The 17980-nt window shown below is 44.6% G+C and overlaps 1 protein-coding gene and 1 non-coding gene across 2 annotated transcripts in view; one reads left to right on the top strand and one right to left on the bottom strand.

Moving 5' to 3' along the window:
• The first annotated feature begins 4776 nt into the window (after positions 1 to 4776).
• The window catches only part of ZNRF2 (zinc and ring finger 2), an 82500-nt gene continuing 69296 nt past the window's right edge, over positions 4777 to 17980 (top strand). Inside the window, exon 1 of the mRNA XM_049785311.1 lies at positions 4777 to 5236. Coding sequence (XP_049641268.1) covers positions 4777 to 5236 — 460 coding nt within the window. The remainder of the gene's footprint in view (positions 5237 to 17980) is intronic.
• On the bottom strand, positions 10535 to 10636 carry LOC126026455 (small nucleolar RNA U13). Its single transcript, XR_007501720.1, has one exon. It is a non-coding gene; the product is annotated as a small nucleolar RNA U13 (small nucleolar RNA).

A 17980-nucleotide genomic window follows, 5' to 3' on the forward strand; every position in this document is an offset into this window, starting at 1 on the left:
GATTATAATCAACAGACAGAGACTCTTCAAGGCTGGTGGCAGTTGGCTTTAATAAGTACTCTAGATTCTTGGAGTTCAGTAGAGTTAAGTCTATTGCTTATCAAATTGTGCTTACAATCATTAGTGGGTTCTATTATAAAATCAGAAGCATGTTACGAAAGTGAATCAGAGAAAGAGCACCCCAGACAGCATGGAAACCTGTTTTCCGTGTTTGTTTTAGACCTACATAAGCATCGACCCACATGTACTGAAAAGGAGGCGGTCCTCTCCAGCCCCTCTTCCCTCCCTTTATTGTAGTCCCTGTGATGTCTGGAGTTGTGTGCTTTCACACACTTGTTGTAGTGGTTTCTGGGGTTCACACTCAGGTAAGTACTTGTAACTGGAAGAATGGGTAGGGTCGAATCAGAAAAGCTGCAGATTTTAAATGAAGCCAGACCTATCTAGCTGACCATAAAACACTGACATCTTAATGTGAATTTGTGTTTGGGGTACTGCAGAGAGGAGGAGAAGGGGGAAAAAGTGTTTTAGTAGTATTATAAAATTATGAACTTAGAGTTCCAGGCTCCGTGTAGAGAGAGAAACAGAGAGGAAATGGAAGGAACATCTACCACAATCCTTTTCTTTCAGGACACCATGCTGGACCCAGTTACTGAACCCTTTGCACTTGGGTAAGATGGGAGGGCAGGAGAGATGAGACCATAGCTAGGCTAATACATACTGCCTTTCTGTATTAATCCACTAGCCTGTATAAGTTCTACCAGTTCTACCAAGTTCCTGAGAAGAGACAACCTCCTTTGCAGGTGAGCAATGACCTAAGCAGAGAAGAGGGGTGCATCATGCAGTTTTCTTCTGTGGGTCAGGTTTATTTAGGGCGAACATTTCCCAGGGCAGCTCAGCCATCCTTCATTAATATGTGGTGCTCGGTTCTGTGTGATGCAAAACATGTTTTGATGAGCTGAAAGATGGTCGCAAACTTCACTTGTCATCAGCCAACAGTTTAGTATGTAAATAGTCTTCAAAAATAATTTACCCAGTGGCTACCGTGGGCCCAGTTCTGCTATGCAAACATGCTTTTAGTGAGCTCTGACAGTCTGGTCTTGGGCAGCATAAATGTAAAATAGTCTTAGAACCAGCCACTCCAACACCCTAGGGACCGAGGATGATGGAAGCCCAGTACTGTAGAGGGATTTCCCTCGAATAAATGGTGATATCTTTGAAGGTATAATCACCAGCTGTGTAAAAAATTATTCTTTTTTTTTTTTTTGGGTAACACCTGGTGGCACTTGGGGGTTACTTCTGGCTCTGTGCTCAGAAATCGCTCCGGGCAGGCACGGGGGACCATATGGGATGCTGAGATTTGAACCACCATCCCTCCTGGCTAGGCTGTGTACAAGGCAAATGCCCTACTGCTATCTCTGGCTCCTGTAAAAAAATATTTTAAAATAGCATTAAGTTTAATGTGGGGTTTTTTTTTTTTGTTTGTTTGTGTTTTTGTTTTTGGTCCACACCCAGTGATGCTCAGGGGTTATACTCCTGGCTCTGTGCTCAGAAATTGCTTCTGGCAGGCTTGGGGGACCATATGGAATGCCGGGAATCAAACCTGGGTGCTGGATTGGCTGAGTGCAAGGCAAATGGCCTACCTGAAGTGTCCTATCGTTCTGACCCCAAAATAGCACTATGTTTGGAAGTGAGGATGACAACACTAATCACCTGAATATATTTTGTTATAAGAAACCTTTCAATTTAATAGTTTTAATTACTGAATGGGATTTGCTCCATATTAGAAAACTTTTTTTTTTTTTTTTTTTGGTTTTTGGGCCGCACCCGGCGATGCTCAGGGGTTACTCCTGGCTGTCTGCTCAGAAATAGCTCCTGGCAGGCACGGGGGTCCATATGGGACACCGGGATTTGAACCAACCACCTTTGGTCCTGAGTCGGCTGCTTGCAAGGCAAACACCGCTGTGCTACGTCTCCGGGCCCACATTAGAAAACTTTTAAAACGCACACATATAACTAAATAAAGCTAATAAGATCTTCAACTGTTAGCCCTTCAAAGACTTGCAAAAGGCTTATACTTAATTTTTAGCAAATCAGTGTCTACTTTTCTTTATCTTAACCCTTTGATAACAATTTCCCATGTGAGTCATATTTTGATACTGAAGACCTCATTCAACAAGACTCAAGAGTTGGGCTGGGGGGGCCTGAGAGATAGCATGGAGGTAAGGTGTTTGCCTCTTATGCAGAAAGTCGGTGGTTCAAATCCCGGCATCCCATATGGTCCCCTGAGCCTACCAGGAGTGATTTCTGAGCATAGAGCCAGGAGTAACCCCTGAGCACTGCCGGGTGTGACCCAAAAACAAAAACAAAACAAAAAAAAAGAGTTGGGCAGGACAACAGTGGACAGGGTATTTACATTGCATGCAGCAGACCCAAGTTCGATCTCTGGCATTCCACATGGTTACTCCTAAGCATCACCAGGAGTGACCCCTGAGCCAGAGCCAGGAGTAACCCATGAGTGCCACTGGGTGTGGCCCACAAGCAACAACAAAAAGTTAAAAGTTTAATCACAGGGGCTGGAAAGATTGTGCAGGAGAACAGAGCTTGCCTTGTAGGCAGCTGGGGTCCACTTGCTTCCCCTGCACCTCACATAGTCCCTAAAGCCCCCCAAGCCTCACCAAGTGTGATTCCCTGATCAAGTAGAGCCAGGAGTGAACGCAAAGCAGTGCTCAGAGATGCCTCCAAAGCACAAATACAAAGAAAGCTAAGTTACAAAATACCAACTATTGAATTAGAACTTGTTATTCTGGCATGCACTTTGGTCTTTAACACTTCTCTGATTCGGAAATAAACTTGGGTAAGTCCAATGGCAGAATGAAAGAATTCTACTGAATGACTTTGCTTTTTTTATGATTTATGATCTTATATGTATCTATCGATGGTCTTCACTTATTTAAAAGTTTGATTCTCCTTGGGTAGTAAAACCCCCTTCATTCCATAAAGGACTCACGGCAAATCAGAGTTCAAAGAAAGAGAAAGTATTTATTTTTTATAAACAAACACTAACTCAGCATTATTTTCAGACTGCATTCTATTGTTGTTTGAGCATTCGCACAGTGAGTCGGAGCAGGCTTTCCGCTGGATATTTGCTCTGCGACTAGATTAGGAATGGACCGAGAAGTCTATTATAAATGACATTTTAGATAAAACTGTGGGATTTTCAAGCCGCAGACGCCCTAAGGGTTGAATATAAAACCTTTTAAGCACAGAAACTCCATGGCAAAATAGTGCATCTCACTACAATGAATGTGCTTTTCTTTTTTTATTTTTTTCTCTTTTTTTTTTGGGTTTTTGGGTCACACCCGGCGGTGCTCAGGGGTGACTCCTGGCTGTCTGCTCAGAAATAGCTCCTGGCAGGCATGGGGGACCCTATGGGACACCGGGATTCGAACCAACCACCTTTGGTCCTGAATCAGCTGCTTGCAAGGCAAACACCACTGTGCTATCTCTCCGGGCCCTGAATGTGCTTTTGATTCCCAACTTGAACATGTTGTTCAATCTACTTTATAGTTTTAGGTCTGATATCCAGGTCCTTAATTCATTTGGCTTTGACCTTTGTGTATGGCGTAACATGGAGGTCTGAGTTCGCTTTCTTGCAAGCAGCTGACCAGTTGTTCCAACCCCACTTGTTGAAGAGATTTTCCTTGCTCCATTTTGCCTTTCTTGCCCCTGGATCAAAGATTAATAGTATGTCTGGGGGACATTTTCTGAACACTAAAGTCTATTCCATTGATCTGAGGTCTTGTCTTTATTCCAAAACATGCTGTTTCCACAACTAGAGTCTTATAATACAATTTAAAGCTGGGAAAGGTGATGCCTCTCCTAGTCGTTTTCCCCAAGCAGGTTGTTGTAGCTAGCTAGCTATTCGTGGGTGTAAGCTTTCTTTCCCTGCTGTCATGGGATATTTCTCCCAGAGCTTAGCAGAGTCGGGCTCGGTTGTTCCAAGCCTGCATTTTTTGCACGGTCCGAGTGTTTCACGAGGCAGTGCCAGTTGGTTTGGTGCCTTCCCGTGGCCAGTCTCTTTTTTTCTTGCAAGCTGAGTTTCGGATCCGTTGGGAAGAATCTTGAGCGAGCCATAAGGGGGGTGGAGGGCTGGGTGGCCCCGAAAGTCACAGCCCCGCACCCAGGGCCGCCTTGGTGACCGCCGGGGGTGGTTCTTGCAGGCCACGCGCGCAGGGTGGCCGGTGGACCTTAGTGCGCCCGCCTGGGCAGGCGCGGGCGTGGCCAGGGGCTGTCACTCAGTGCCCCGCCGCGGGTGGCAACACCTCCCGGGTGGCCGCACCTTGGGGCGCTCGGGGAGGCGGATCCGGAACGCCGGGAGCCAATCGGGGCTCGGGGTGTCCATGCCCGTGTCCCCCCCGCCCGTGCGCTCCGAGCGCGGCGACGGTTGAGGTGGAGGCCGCGCGCCGGGCGGGCACCGGGCTGACCGTGCAAGCACTTGGCCTTGTCGGGCCGCGGGGAGGGAGCCGCACCATGGCAGCGGCGGCCGGCCGCGAGGAGGACGCGGCGTCCAGGCGCGGGGCGCACGGCGGCACCGGCAGCTGGACCCTGAGCCGCGCGTAACTGAGCCTCGGCCTCCCCGGGTCCTCGGCCTCCCCGGCAGCGCCGCCCGATCCGGAGCAGAGCAGAGCAGAGCGGAGCGCAGCAGCAGAGCCGAGCGCCCCCGGGGCGCGGGGCCGCGGCCCTGGACGTGCGCGCTGCCCGCGGCCCGGGCCGGCCATGGGCGCCAAGCAGAGCGGCCCGGCCGCCGCCAACAGCCGCGCGCGCGCCTACTCGGGCTCGGACCTGCCGGCCAACGGGGCGCCGGGCAGCAGCGGCGGCGGGGCGGCGCGGGCCGGGGCCGCGGCCTCCGGGAGGCTCCCGGCTCCGGTGGCCGGCGCTTCGGGCGCAGCCGCCGCCGCCGCCTCGGCCTCGGGCTCGGCCTCGGCCGCCCCGCGCAGCCGCTCGCTCGGCGGGGCCGGGGGCGCCGGGAGCTCCGGGGCGCCGGGCGCGCGCGCCGCGCAGTCGGCCTTGAGCATCCCGGGCAGCGGCTCCCAGGACTCGGTGCGCAGCAGCCCGGAGGACGGCGGCGGCGGCGGCGGCCTCGGCCTAGGCCTGGGCAGGGACCGGCCGGCCGCGGGGGGCCCGCGCCTGGTGATCGGCTCGCTCCCGGCGCACCTGTCGCCGCACATGTTCGGAGGTACGGCCCCGCAGCCCTCCTTGCGCCCCGTTCCCGCCCCGCGCCTTTCGCCCTGCTGGCCCGGTCCCCATGATGCGCCCCCGACACCCCTGGACCCGGAGCCCAGCTTTCCCCTGGGCAGAGCGGCAGAGACCTGCGTCCTGACCCCAAGTCACGGGATCCGGCCCGGCCTTGCCTCCCCGGAGCACTTTTGACAGGCCAGGAAAGGTGCCTTTAGGGGCCCAGGGTGCAATGAGGAGGCTGGGATGTGTTCCTGGGAATGTTTTGGAACGGGGTGCAGCGGGGGAAGGCTAGCCCTTTCGCACAGACCCACTTGGATAACTCAGTGACTCACAGGCCCACCTGCAGCCCCCCCCACCCCCATGTTAATGGGCCGAAAATGCTCCCACCCCACTGCACAAGGCTTCCACTAGATCAGAGAATAGCTTTAGGGCGCTGGAACCAACCCCACGGTTCTCTGCACCGTGTTGCCCAAGCAAAGTGCTTTGAAGACACCCCCCCCCCCCTTTGATTCAAATCAGGAAAAGTCCCTGTGGCATAGGGGAAAAGTAATAAACAGCTGAACGGCATGTTTTTCTAGAGAATCGGGGAGAGAAAGGGATTTCAGGAGACTGATGCCACCCCCCCTTAAAAGTGAGGTTTTATTTAAAGTCTGCCCAGTTGACCCCAGAACGATTCATCCAATACCTCACCCCTTCCCAGCCCGCAGCAAGAATTAGTACTGCTATCTCGTAGGACGGGCAGAGGACAACACCTCCATATCACTGCTTCATGTTTTATATATTTTAAAATATATGTTTCCCAGAGGAACAAGAATAGGAAGAGTCCTTCCTCTCCATTTCTGGTTTCTTTGACTCGTGCTTATGGAAATGTCAGGCTTCATTTCATGCAGGGACTTGGCCGAGTGGAATAGCAAATAGTAGAATGTCTGTTGTGATGGTTCATGGTATGACCTTTGGAAGTGCTTTTTGCTGGTTTGTGAGTGAAAATACCGAGCCAGAGTGATAGGACAGAGGCGGAGAGAGAGAGAGTGCTTGCTTACCTTGCTGCTCCTGGCTGACTATGCTTAAATACCGGGCTCATACTATAGTCCCCTGAGACTGCCAGGAGTGATCCCTGGGCACAGATTCTGGGTGTGGCTCCCAAATGAAAACAAATTCCCCAAAACAAAACTCGCTCCAAACATAAATAACAACAAAAAGGAGCTAATCTGTTCACCTAACAGGACTTTTTCCTCAGTGAAAGCAAGAAGGAACTTTTGAAGATGCAAATTTACATCTGGCAGCTAGGATCCACACTGCTAATGAGGAGGAGTAGGAAAAGGCTCGTCAAATTAGTAATTCTTTCTTACTGTCTTGATTACTGTTTATACTGGAATGTGTTAAAGGGTCGGTAATTTTAAGAGTCAATGGCTTATGTTTCTTAAATATGTTTATTCAGCAAGAACCCGTGTTCTTTTTGGTAAATGAGCCAATTGGGCCTAGTTGAAAGGTGAATTTCTATTTCTTTTTTTTTTTTTTTTTCATTAAAGTTCCTAGATTTTAGGAATTCTGAGGATATTTTGGATTTTAGGCAGCAGAAGTTTTCCTGATCCTGGTATCACCTATGGAGTGTCTTGAGACACTTTTACTAGAGACTTTTCTTCTATGAACTTAGAGTGGTTCTAGTTTTGGATTATTATTGGGCAATTTGAGAAATAGTCAAGTCATCAATTCGGTGCTTTGGATGAGGAATCTGAGTTGAGAAAAGTTGGGTCAGAGAAGCATTCTGTCCTTGGTTTCTTTCATGATGGGATTCGAGCGAGGTGCTAGTAACTTACTCCTCCTGGAGAGAGGGTGGTGAAGTGTGTTTGCTCAGTTACAGACTACAAATATTTGGACATGAAGATCAAGTAAAGGAATATTTCTGGCTCAGTGGAAAGTTTTGTGTTTTGTGTTTTGATATTTTTTGGGGGGACCACACCCTACCCTGCACTTAGAGGTCATTCCTTGGGGCCCTTGGTTGACCAAATGGGATGCTAGGAATTGAACCCGGGTCAGCCTCGTGCAAGGCATATACCCTATTTATTCACTGTGTTATTGCACTGGCCCCAGATTTAGTGGAAAGTTTTAACTGTTCATGGTAAAATTAATAGCATCTAACAAGGATATACAGTATTAGTAAGGTGATGTTAGGTTGTGAAAACATTAATGAAAGCACATGTAAAAAATTAGTTGCTAGCAACTGACATTGTTACCCAGTCCATCATAATCACCCAAATGACATTTTCTGTGTTAATTTTGCTCCTTTTTGGACATATGTATATTCTGGTAATATGTACTCTCCTGAGAAAAGTGAAAAGGTGTCTAATATATGTGTTGCACTTAATGGACATTAGAATGGAATTGTTGGATATCAGAATAAGCATGTCATGCATACACAAGTTTAAGGTAAGATAGATCTTGTTATATTTTAAGACTACTGAATTTAGTAGTCTAAAACTGAACTTTTGTTTATCCCTTTTTCTTTTAAAGAAACTAAGCTAATAGTAAGCTAATAGTTTTTATTATATATATATATATATATATATATATATAATATTCACTTTATTTTCAGCTGCTTTGCCTCCTAAAAGCAGTTATTAATGGTCATTAGTGATTGGGTAGGTGAGATTGGACTACAAAAATATACAAATGAGTGGTGACTATTTCTAGAAAAATCCTCCTGCAGAATTCTTAAATATTAGCTGTGAGCTTGGAAGTGAAATAGAAAAAGTTAATCCAGACAAATAAACCGGTGTTACTGGCTTGGTTTTCACCTAATTGGTATGAGCCTGTTTGGGTGTGGTGTGCCCCAGAATATTTAGTTGCCCGATTATAATTCTGTTCCTTAGGAAATATGCTTCCTTCTATCAATGCTATAAGCTTTAGCTCTTAGAATGGAATATGTTAAAATCTATTCCTAGGGAGATCTTTTATTTTAATCTTTAAGAGAGATAAAGGGTTTTTTTTTTTATTTGGTTTTGGTTTTGGTTTGATTTTGGGGGCCACACCTGGAGCTGCTCAAGGGTGCTGCTGGAGATCTATCCAGGGCCACCAGGACACCCTCCCCTCAGTCTGTGAACTGTCTCCTCTAGATGTTCATTGCTAAGGTACCAGATTACCTCTGTTGACTGTTGAAATGTTCTCAATCTTTACTTCTTACCAGTATGGAATATAGTGCTAAAGATTTGAATTTACATCCTGTGATCTCTTTCCTTTTCTTGCACCTGTTTAATAAGTTCAGGACCCTAATAAGGCACGGCAGGAGAGAAATTGTTGCTATATTGAATGCATGAATGGCATTTCCAACCACCACGGCCACAGGCTCCCTCCTGAGAGATTTGGAGTGGCTCAGCTTATCATTAGTAATCCCACATCTCTTTAAAGCCTTTGATTGAATACTTTGTTATTCTTGAATGGAGCCTACAGTAGGTCATCAAGTTTGAGCTTTCGAACTACTTTGCAAATTCTCCTGGTATTGCCCTATCGACTATAGAAAAGAGGCCAGACAGGAAGGAACGGTTTGTGTTCTGGGCCTCAGCTCATCTCAGAGTGTCTGATCAAAGCCACTGAGCAAAAAGCTCTTGAGGTGCTTGGCCACCCGCAAAGCTAGTAGGCGCTCTGTGTGAGAGACTGTTGATTGAGACAGTGTAATCACATGGTCCTATAATCTTGCTCTCTTGTAACTTGTAAGTAGGTTGTTTGCGGAACCTACTGAAGTTTACTGAACTTCTAACTAGGTATCAACTGTCTCTCTTTGCTGGGCTTCGAACCATTGGCTTTTGCAAGCAGAGCATCTGAGGTTTGCAAGATTTGAATTTATGCTATCCTAGGCATAGGTGCAATTGGGTATATTAGCAGGTGACTTAGAAGTATAGGAAACTAGGGGCTGGAGCGATAGATAGATAGTACAGCAGTAGGGTGTTTGCCTTGCACGTGGCTGCCCTAGGATGGATCTGGGTTCAATCCCTGGCACCCTATATGGTCCCCTGAACCAGGAGTGATTTCTGAGCACATGGCCAGGAGTAACTTCTGAGCATCACCGGGTGTGGCCCAAAACCAAAAAAAATAAAAAAGTATAGGAAACTAGATAGCCAGTACTTCCTCAGTGTTTTCATTTTGCGTGCATGCTACTGAGTCCTTTAAGTGAACAAAGAATTTTGAGATTTAATTGTGAGACTATCCTTGTAATTCTTGAGAGCCAATTATTCTAAGTTGAAGCTGCCTCTAAGAACACATCACTTCCAGTTTCTGCAAATCAGGAGTCTGGACATGGCTTGGCAGGCCTTGAGTAGTCAGTCCTACAGCCCAAATGCTGGGCAGTTTGTTGTCTACAGCAGAGTGAGGGCTTCAGCCACTGCTGGTACTCAGGGTTGACAAGTTGGAAAACACTGGTCTGCCACTTTAATTCAGAATGCAGGGGGTCCATGTTCCTATGCACAGGCATGGGAAGATTGGAAAGGTTGGAGCCCACTGGGTCTAGAGACCTGACTGGGGAGGGTCTGAGCTCTCACAGGTCTTCACAAGTCATTTCCTTCAGGCACTGTCTGCAGAGCTAGCATGCTCCTGGGAATTATGTGCAGAGGATCCTCCTGGGAAGCCCACTGATTTGGCTGTGTGCATTGGCAAGATGGAGGTCCTGCTCATAGTCAGGGGAAGGAGTGAATGCTAAATGAGCCAGGAGAATGCACGGCCACTGGCCATCAGGTCTTTTCCACTGATTACACGTTTTGCTTGGCCAGCTAAGCACGTTACTCTTCAGCTTGTTTGAAAGTTCACTTTTCTGATTTGCTTTGAAAAAGTAGCAATAATGTGGGTGATAAAGAGAACTCGAGCCTCCCCTCCCCCTTGTTTGGGTCTTGCTGGGTAGGGGTTGAGTTCAGACATAGGACTTCTTTCTGGCTGTGCTCAGCTCTTAGTAATATTTCAGAGAGAGATAGGACTAGGAAGGTAAATATTCCCAGGAAGCATTGTCTCTGGACATCAAATAATTTTTGGGTGGCCCACACTTGGTGGCACTCCTGGTTCTGTACTCAGAAGTAGCTCCTGGCAGACTTGGAGGAGGACCATATGGGATGCCAGGGATCGAACCTGGGTGAGCCGCATGCAAGGCAAATGCCATCCCTGTTGTACTATCGCTCTACCCCTAGGACATCAAAGGAAAGCTCATGTTTAAATTGTGTTTTGGAGAATTTAGAAGTTTCTTGCAGGGGAAGATACTACAGACTATAAAGAGAAATCCACACACACACAAAAAATCTAGTATTTTTTTTTTTAATGTCAGAAGGGTCATGTGCCGACATGGTAACAAGGTTGAAAGGAGGCACATATCACACAGACATGTGAAAACCCGATCATCATGCTTAAAAAAATCTAGTATTTTGATGGTGCATGCTGAAATGTGTAGTGTGTGAGAAAGAATGATGAAAATGTGAAGAAAAATTGGCTTGCACCAGTTGATTTTCTGAGACTGATTTCTTATTACTTGGTGGTCGCATTTGACTTGAATTTATTCTGTAGTCTGAGATTCGTAAGCTTCACGTTTTCCTTTGAGGATTGTTGGAGCAGAACCTGACAGATTGTTTTATGCTGCAGGGCTCAGACCCAGAACTTCACACTTTGCAAGGCTCACGTTCCCTCTCTCATCTACCTCTCCTTGACAGTTGTTGATGTATTTGTTAAAAATAGCTTCTATTTTCCCTTGAGATTTCTTCTTTGATCCTGGGGCTACATTTTCTTGGATAATATGCTTTTTCCATCTTATTTCATCACATTAAAACTTTTAATAGCTTAAAAATATTACTACACAGCATTCTGGAATTGATTCAGCAAATGTTAATTGAGAGACACACAACCTTGCCTTGCTATAGGGATTCATGAATGAAGAGCTACACACACACACACACACACACACACACACACACACACACACACACACACACACACACACACACACACACACACATATATATGTGTTCTTAGATTCCAGGTTCTTAGATTCCACTTGTGGAAGGCAGGAAGCAAGTGAAAAACACAGAAGTTATAAAGTGAATTGACTGTGAGGGAGAAAAGTAGACTGGAAAGAAGGGGTGGGGTTGAGGCTCATTCCTGTCTTAAGAAGGGTTTTCTGTATGATCTCCCTTATGAGGTGACCAGTCTGGCAGAAAGAGGGAGGAGCGAGCTAGGAGGTCTCTAGGGGGAAAAGCATACCCAGATGGAACAGTGACTTAAGAAAGGCCAAAAGTTAGAAGTGCAATGAAAGTGCTTACATGTTCTGAGAGTAACTGAAAAATGTGTATGTAGCTGGGGTCCAGAGTGTTATGGAAGATGAAATGAGAGAAGTGGGTCATAAGGGCAAAAGTCATATTAGTCTCGATAAGCTCTGGTATTTTTGGTTTTGTTTTTAGAGTGAAAGAGGGAGAGAGGAGGCAATGGGAATTTTTTAAACAGAAGACGGGTATGATTTGGGCTTTTTTGAAGACTTGGTGTGGCCCAAGTAAAACTAGACTCTTATACAGGGGTAAGTAGGAAGGGTGAAATCTCTGCAGAAGTCTCCAGGGGCCTGGCCACTGAAGGCTGATGCTGGGGCAGTGATGGCCAGATTCTGGAGAATTCTGGGACTTAAAGAAACAGATATGGGAGATCAAGGGTAAAAGGAGACAAGCCTTATGCAGTTGCTCCTTATGGCTCAGCATTTAATGCTTTTTCAGTTTAGTGCTAGTAAACATTCTGTTGTAGTCACATCGTGAGAAGCACATTTGTACATTTCTCCAATTGCCTTTTTTATTTAGAAGTTTAAATAAATATGGGGTCAGTAGAACCAACCTGAGAATTTGTTCTAAGCATTTGCTATCTTAATTGTCAAATTAACATTTAGAAAGACCAGTTTCATCAAACCTGGCATGCATTTTAGAACTACGTAAATGTTTTAAATTTAGTTTTCGTGAAAACTCAAGTAAGGTTTTGATACTTAATAAGTCCAGGCTGGTAGGTACATTTTAAGTGATACTAGTTATTTATTCAATACTTTTTGTACTAGAAATTTAGTGTATCAAAAATAAGTATATTAGTTATTGCGAACAAATTGTGCCTAATTGTTTTCCTAATTTTTGCTTGAATTGAGATGAATATGAGATGATTAGTCTTATTGGTGTGTACATGAGGTGAAGAATAGTGAACAGAGAAACATATGTACCTAGTGGGTAATATTTTACATGTAATTTGTTTCAGAGTCTGCTGTTTGAACAGTATACTCTATTATTATTTTTATGGTGTGCTATCTTTATTTCTCATTAAGTTCCATATATATAGATACTTTTTTTTTCATTCATTCTTTTTTATAGTGATGAAAAGGTAAAAGTATGGAGCCGGAGAGATAGCACAGCGGTAAGGCATTTGCCTTAGATGCAGAAAGACTGTGGTTCAAATCCCCACATCCCACATGGTCCCCCGAGCCTGCCAGGAGCCATTTCTGAGCATGGAGCCAGGAGTGACCCCTGAGCACTGCTGGGTGTGACCCCCCAAAAAAAAATGTATGTAAGGTTTTTCTTCAGTATGGTCACTTTCTATAGCTTTCCATGCTTGTTCTCATTGTATGAAGTATACATTTTTCTTTAGAAATTACCCTGTGATGGGGCCAGAGCAATAGGGCATTTGCCTTGCTCTCGGCTGATCCAACACAGACTGCAGTTCGATCCCCGGTGGTCCCATATAGTCCCCTAGTCAGGAGTGATTTCTAGCCAGGAAGTAACCCCTGAGTGTCACCAGGTGTGGCTCAAAACTACCACTACCAGCACACACACACACAAAAAAAACCAAAACAAACAAAACAAAACAAAACAAAAAAGGAGCCCTGTTAAGGAATCATTTTGAAGCATTTTTCTTTTTAAAATTTTTTTTACTTGGGTAATAAATGGCTTTTACAATATTTGAGGTAGGTTCTTGCTAGTATTTTATTTGCAGTGTTAAGATAGTAGTGCATTTGATCAGAGAATCTGAAAACTTCCAGTTATAGATGATAGAAGCTTAATTCTATTAAGCACAAAAACAATATCTCAGATTCCTGGAAGGAATCCTAGGAAGGCTCCTAGACTTGAAGGAAAAGTATCAGGCATTCCCTAGGCTCCTGGTGTTAAAATTCAGCAGATCTCTTGATTTCACACATAGCCTGTTTCCTCTTGCTCCTGTTGACTGGAATTTTTTAAAAAAAAATTTAAATTAATTAATTTATTTTTTATTTTTATTGTGGCCAAAGTGAATTACAAATCTTACACAGTGATATTTAAAGTATACAGTGACAATAAATGAGGGCCTTTCCACCACCAGTGTTGTCCTCCCTTCATTCCTGTTCCCAAGCATATATCCCTTATCTCCCTCCTTTATCCCCCAGAATGCTAGTGTAACTAAAAGCATGTATGTTAACACTAATGTAAACCATTTTTTTTTTTGCAGTTCCAGATATTTTTATTAGTGGTTTCTTAAAGGTTTAGAGTCAAAGGAGTGCTGTAAAAACAATGTTAGTGTGGCAATTATCCTTTGCATGGGCCCACCAAAGTATGGGGGTCATGGAAAGGAAAAACTCTGGCCTAAGTACAAGGAGACCGTACCCCTGAAGTTTTCTGACATAAGACCATTTCTAGGCTCCAGGCAAGCTAGTTTGTCCAATCCTGGTCATTGTCTGTAGTGCCCACACAGTTATATTTTTCACAGTCTCTGTTGTTGATCTCACGTTTCTGTATTGAAGGTCCTGGAATCTGTATATCCTACATTGAAGTCAGGATGGTGCGGAGCGGCATCTAATTTCAACTCGCAATTAAAGGGCAATGCAGAAAGCCCTGTCCAGTACACATGTCGTTGTTGTTTAAACCTTCTCAGTGTTAAGGGAAGACTCTTTTGAGTAAATCGATGTCAGAGCAGCAGTCCGTTGACTGGAATTTAATGAGGCTGATGGCCTACAACTATATCAGTTCATCCTTCTAAGGTCTGAGTTGCCTGAGGGTTTTTTTTTTTTTTTTCTGTCCACCTCCCAGAGTGAGGACTGATGTGTAAGCCTCAGTCCAAGTGAGGCTTGATGAGTCTCAGGTTTGGACTGATGATCACGTTCTGTGAGTCCTGACTCGCACAAACTATGGAGGAGATGGCTTGAGTCATACTGTGAAGGAGTCGGTGCTTTGGTCCTTCTGTCCCACAGAAGAACTCTGAGCTTTAAGTTCAGCTGCCTGGTAAAGTCCACGGCAGATTTAAGCAAGTTTCTTTGTTCCCTCTTACCTTAGTTTTCTCTAAAATCAAGATACCAATATTACTTTTTAGTATTATAAGGGTTAAAATATAGTAACCACCGGGTGTGGCCTCCAAAAAACCCCCCAAAAATATATATATAGTAACTTTGTTTTTGTTTTTGGGTTACACCTGGCAGCGCTTAGGGGACACTCCTTCCTCTATGCTCAGAAATCACCCCAGCAGGCTCAGGGGACCATATGTGGTGCTGGGATTCGAACCACCGTCCTTCTGCATGCAAGGGAAATGCCTTACCTCCATGCCATCTCTGCGACCCCAAAATATAGTAACTTTTTTATGCTTTTTATGCTTTTTAAACTAGTGTTTGAATTTCTGTCCAAAGCAAGACTCATTCATGTTCACTTCTTATTTTTTAATATATATTATTAACATGTTTGTAGTTAGGTTTCCATTATGAAAAAGAATACTCCCTTCACCAGTGCAACCTTCCCACCACCAGTTGTCTCCCATCTCCCTTCCCTCCAACCCCCTGCCTGTATTCAAGACAGGCATTCTATTTCTCTCACTCACCTCAACATTTTCATGATAGTTGTTAGTGTAGTTTTATTTCACTGACTGAACTCGCCACTCTTTTTTTTTTTTTCTTTTTTGGTTTTTGGGTCACACCTGGCAGCACTCAGGGGCTACTCCTGGCTCTACACTCAGAAATCGCCCCTGGCAGGCTTGGGGGACCATATGGGATGCCGGAATTTGAACCACCGTCCTTCTGCATGCAAGGCAAATGCTTTACTGCTGTACTATCTCTCTGGCTCCTGAACTCGCCACGCTTAGTGGTAAGCTTCATACTGTGGGCTGATCCTTCCAGCCCTCATCTCTATTGTTTCTTGGTATATACAATAATGTCTTTTATTTTTCTTAAATCCCATAGGTGAGTGAGGCTATTCTGTATCTATCTGTCTCCCTCTGACTTATTTCACTCAGCACACATCACACAGAACAAGAACAATCAGTGCTATTGGGATGTGGGGAGAAAGGAACTCTCATTTACTGCTGGTGGGAATGCCGCTTATTCAGTCTTTACGGAAATCCATATGGAGATTCCTCAAAAAACTGGACATTGAGCTCCCATATGATCCAGCTATGCGTATCACTCCTTGGGATATACCCTAGGAACACAAAAATGCCTTCTGCACACCTATATTCATTGCAGCACTATTTAAATAGCCAGAATCTGGAAACAGCCAAGATGGCCGTCAACAGATAAGTGGCTAAAGAAGCTGTGGTACGTGTATACAGTGGAATATTATGCAGCTGTCAGGAAAAATGAAGTCATGAAATTTTCCCATACATGCATGGACATGGAAAATATCACTTCCTGTTTTTAACCTTCAGGAAGACGCTGCATGTACTCTTCCCATCTTCTTGGGTTTTGTCAAGTTAGTAAAACTCTTTATAGTTTTATTTTTTAAGATCTACCTTCTGCTTCCAAAAGTCTCAGAGACTTTGACTTCTGTTTGCCGGCAGAGTTACGGTGCTAGTCAATACGGCGAACCTTTATAAGTGCTCAGGGATTTTCGAATGTTGATAACTACAATACTGTGTTTTGAACGATGTTATTAATGACTTACATTGTTTATTTAAATCACGTGTGAAAATCTCTTGTTCCGAAGAGGTGATATGTTTCTAGCTGTGTAAAGTAAAGTAAATGTTTGAACCAGAAAAATAGGTATGATGAGGAACAATCATAAGTCTGGACTAAGGCACTTAGCTTGGACTCTGGCCCTGCGTTTGGTCCCCTGCGTATTGCCAGGTGTTACTCCTAAGTACAGAACCAAGCAAAACAAAAGGAACCATTTTAAACTTGTATTGTCTATACTTGGCCTATTGGAAGTTTCCTTTCATAACCTCTTTAATGTTCCACAGTATATTCTCCCTTCCCTTTTGTCTGCTTTGGTTTTTGGGTTATGCCCTGCAGTGTTCTGTGGACCCTGTCCCAGGTCTCCTGCCGTTCATTCCTTCCAGCCTGCAGAGCTGCTTCCCTGACACTCACTGAATTAGTCAGACTGTGTTTGGGGAGTGGTGAGGGAAGGTGGTAGGTAGGTAAGGCAGGCTGGGCTAGTCTGTGGTTAAATAGATCTGACTTTTTCTTAGAGTAAAATCTAAAATAGTGCTTTCAAACTTTCTGTGTCATTGGCTTCATTTCAGGCAGCCCAAGTGACATGACATTCAATACATAAATTATGACTTTGATGGCGTTTGTGTGTTGCATTTTTTTTAAATTTTAAATTTAATTTTTATTGAATTAATATTGGTTCATACAAAATGTTTTAGAAGTACATATGTGTTTTTATTTCTAACATTTCTATGGAAATACATAGATCCTATGGTAGCAAACAATTTGGTAAACAAATATAATATTTATAAAGAATATTATTTTTGCTTAACTAAATTATATTTTTTTACCCAATAAACTTTATACCTCAGGAACAAACACAATTTCTCCTTCCATAAATGTACACCAAAAGATTGCATACAAACATATAAGTCCCTATATAGTAACAAATAGTCCTTAATTCCCTTTTTATCTCATTCGCATTTATCAAACCATTCACATTTTACTATACTTTCTTAACATATATGTTAAAATCAGCATCTCCACACTACATATACATTTTGTTAATCCACTTCCCTCTTCTACTTGAACTCTAAAAATTAACTTCCTATAGGGTCCAAAGTGGTGGCACAAGCAGTAAGGCATCAGCTAGCCTAGGACAGACCATGGTTCCACGGTTCGATCCTCCTGCTTCCAATATGATCCCCCAACCCAGGAGTGTGTGTTGCATTTTTGTCTGAGTCCGCAAAGGTCTTGATTTTGGCTTCCCCAGATTGTAGTCTGTAGTCTGTTAGAGCATATTTTCCTTCTTTTTTTTGGGGGGGGGGCACACCCAGTGCCGCTCAGGAATTATTCCTGGCTATGCGCTCAGAAATTGCCCCTGGCTTGGGGGACCATATGGGGCACTGGGGGATCAAACCGAGGTCTGCCCTATGTCAGTCACATGCAAGGCAAACGCCACCGCTCTGGCCCCTAGAGCATATGTTCAAGTCAACATGTTGGTCCCCTTGAACTCTCAGCCTGTTAAATCCCATTGTTGAATCTTTCCACCACCATGCTCAAAATACAAAGGTCTTCAAAAAAATGCCATTCATTTCTTCCTTAAAAAATTAAGACGGGGGGCTGGTGCGGTGGCGCTAGAGGTAAGGTGTCTTCCTTGCCAGCACTAGCCTAGGATGAACTGCGGTTCGATCCCCCAGCGTCCCATATGGTCCCCCAAGCCAGGAGCAACTTCTGAGCGCATAGCCAGGAGTAACCCCTGAGCACTGAACATTACCGGGTGTGGCCCAAACCCTCCCCCTCCAAAAAAAAATTAAGACTGGATTCTTTTTCTGATCAGGTGGTAATATGCTTATGTAGCCCTTGTTACGATGG

The sequence above is a fragment of the Suncus etruscus genome, chromosome 13, assembly GCF_024139225.1.
Source record: "Suncus etruscus isolate mSunEtr1 chromosome 13, mSunEtr1.pri.cur, whole genome shotgun sequence".
Classification (NCBI taxonomy): domain Eukaryota; kingdom Metazoa; phylum Chordata; class Mammalia; order Eulipotyphla; family Soricidae; genus Suncus; species Suncus etruscus.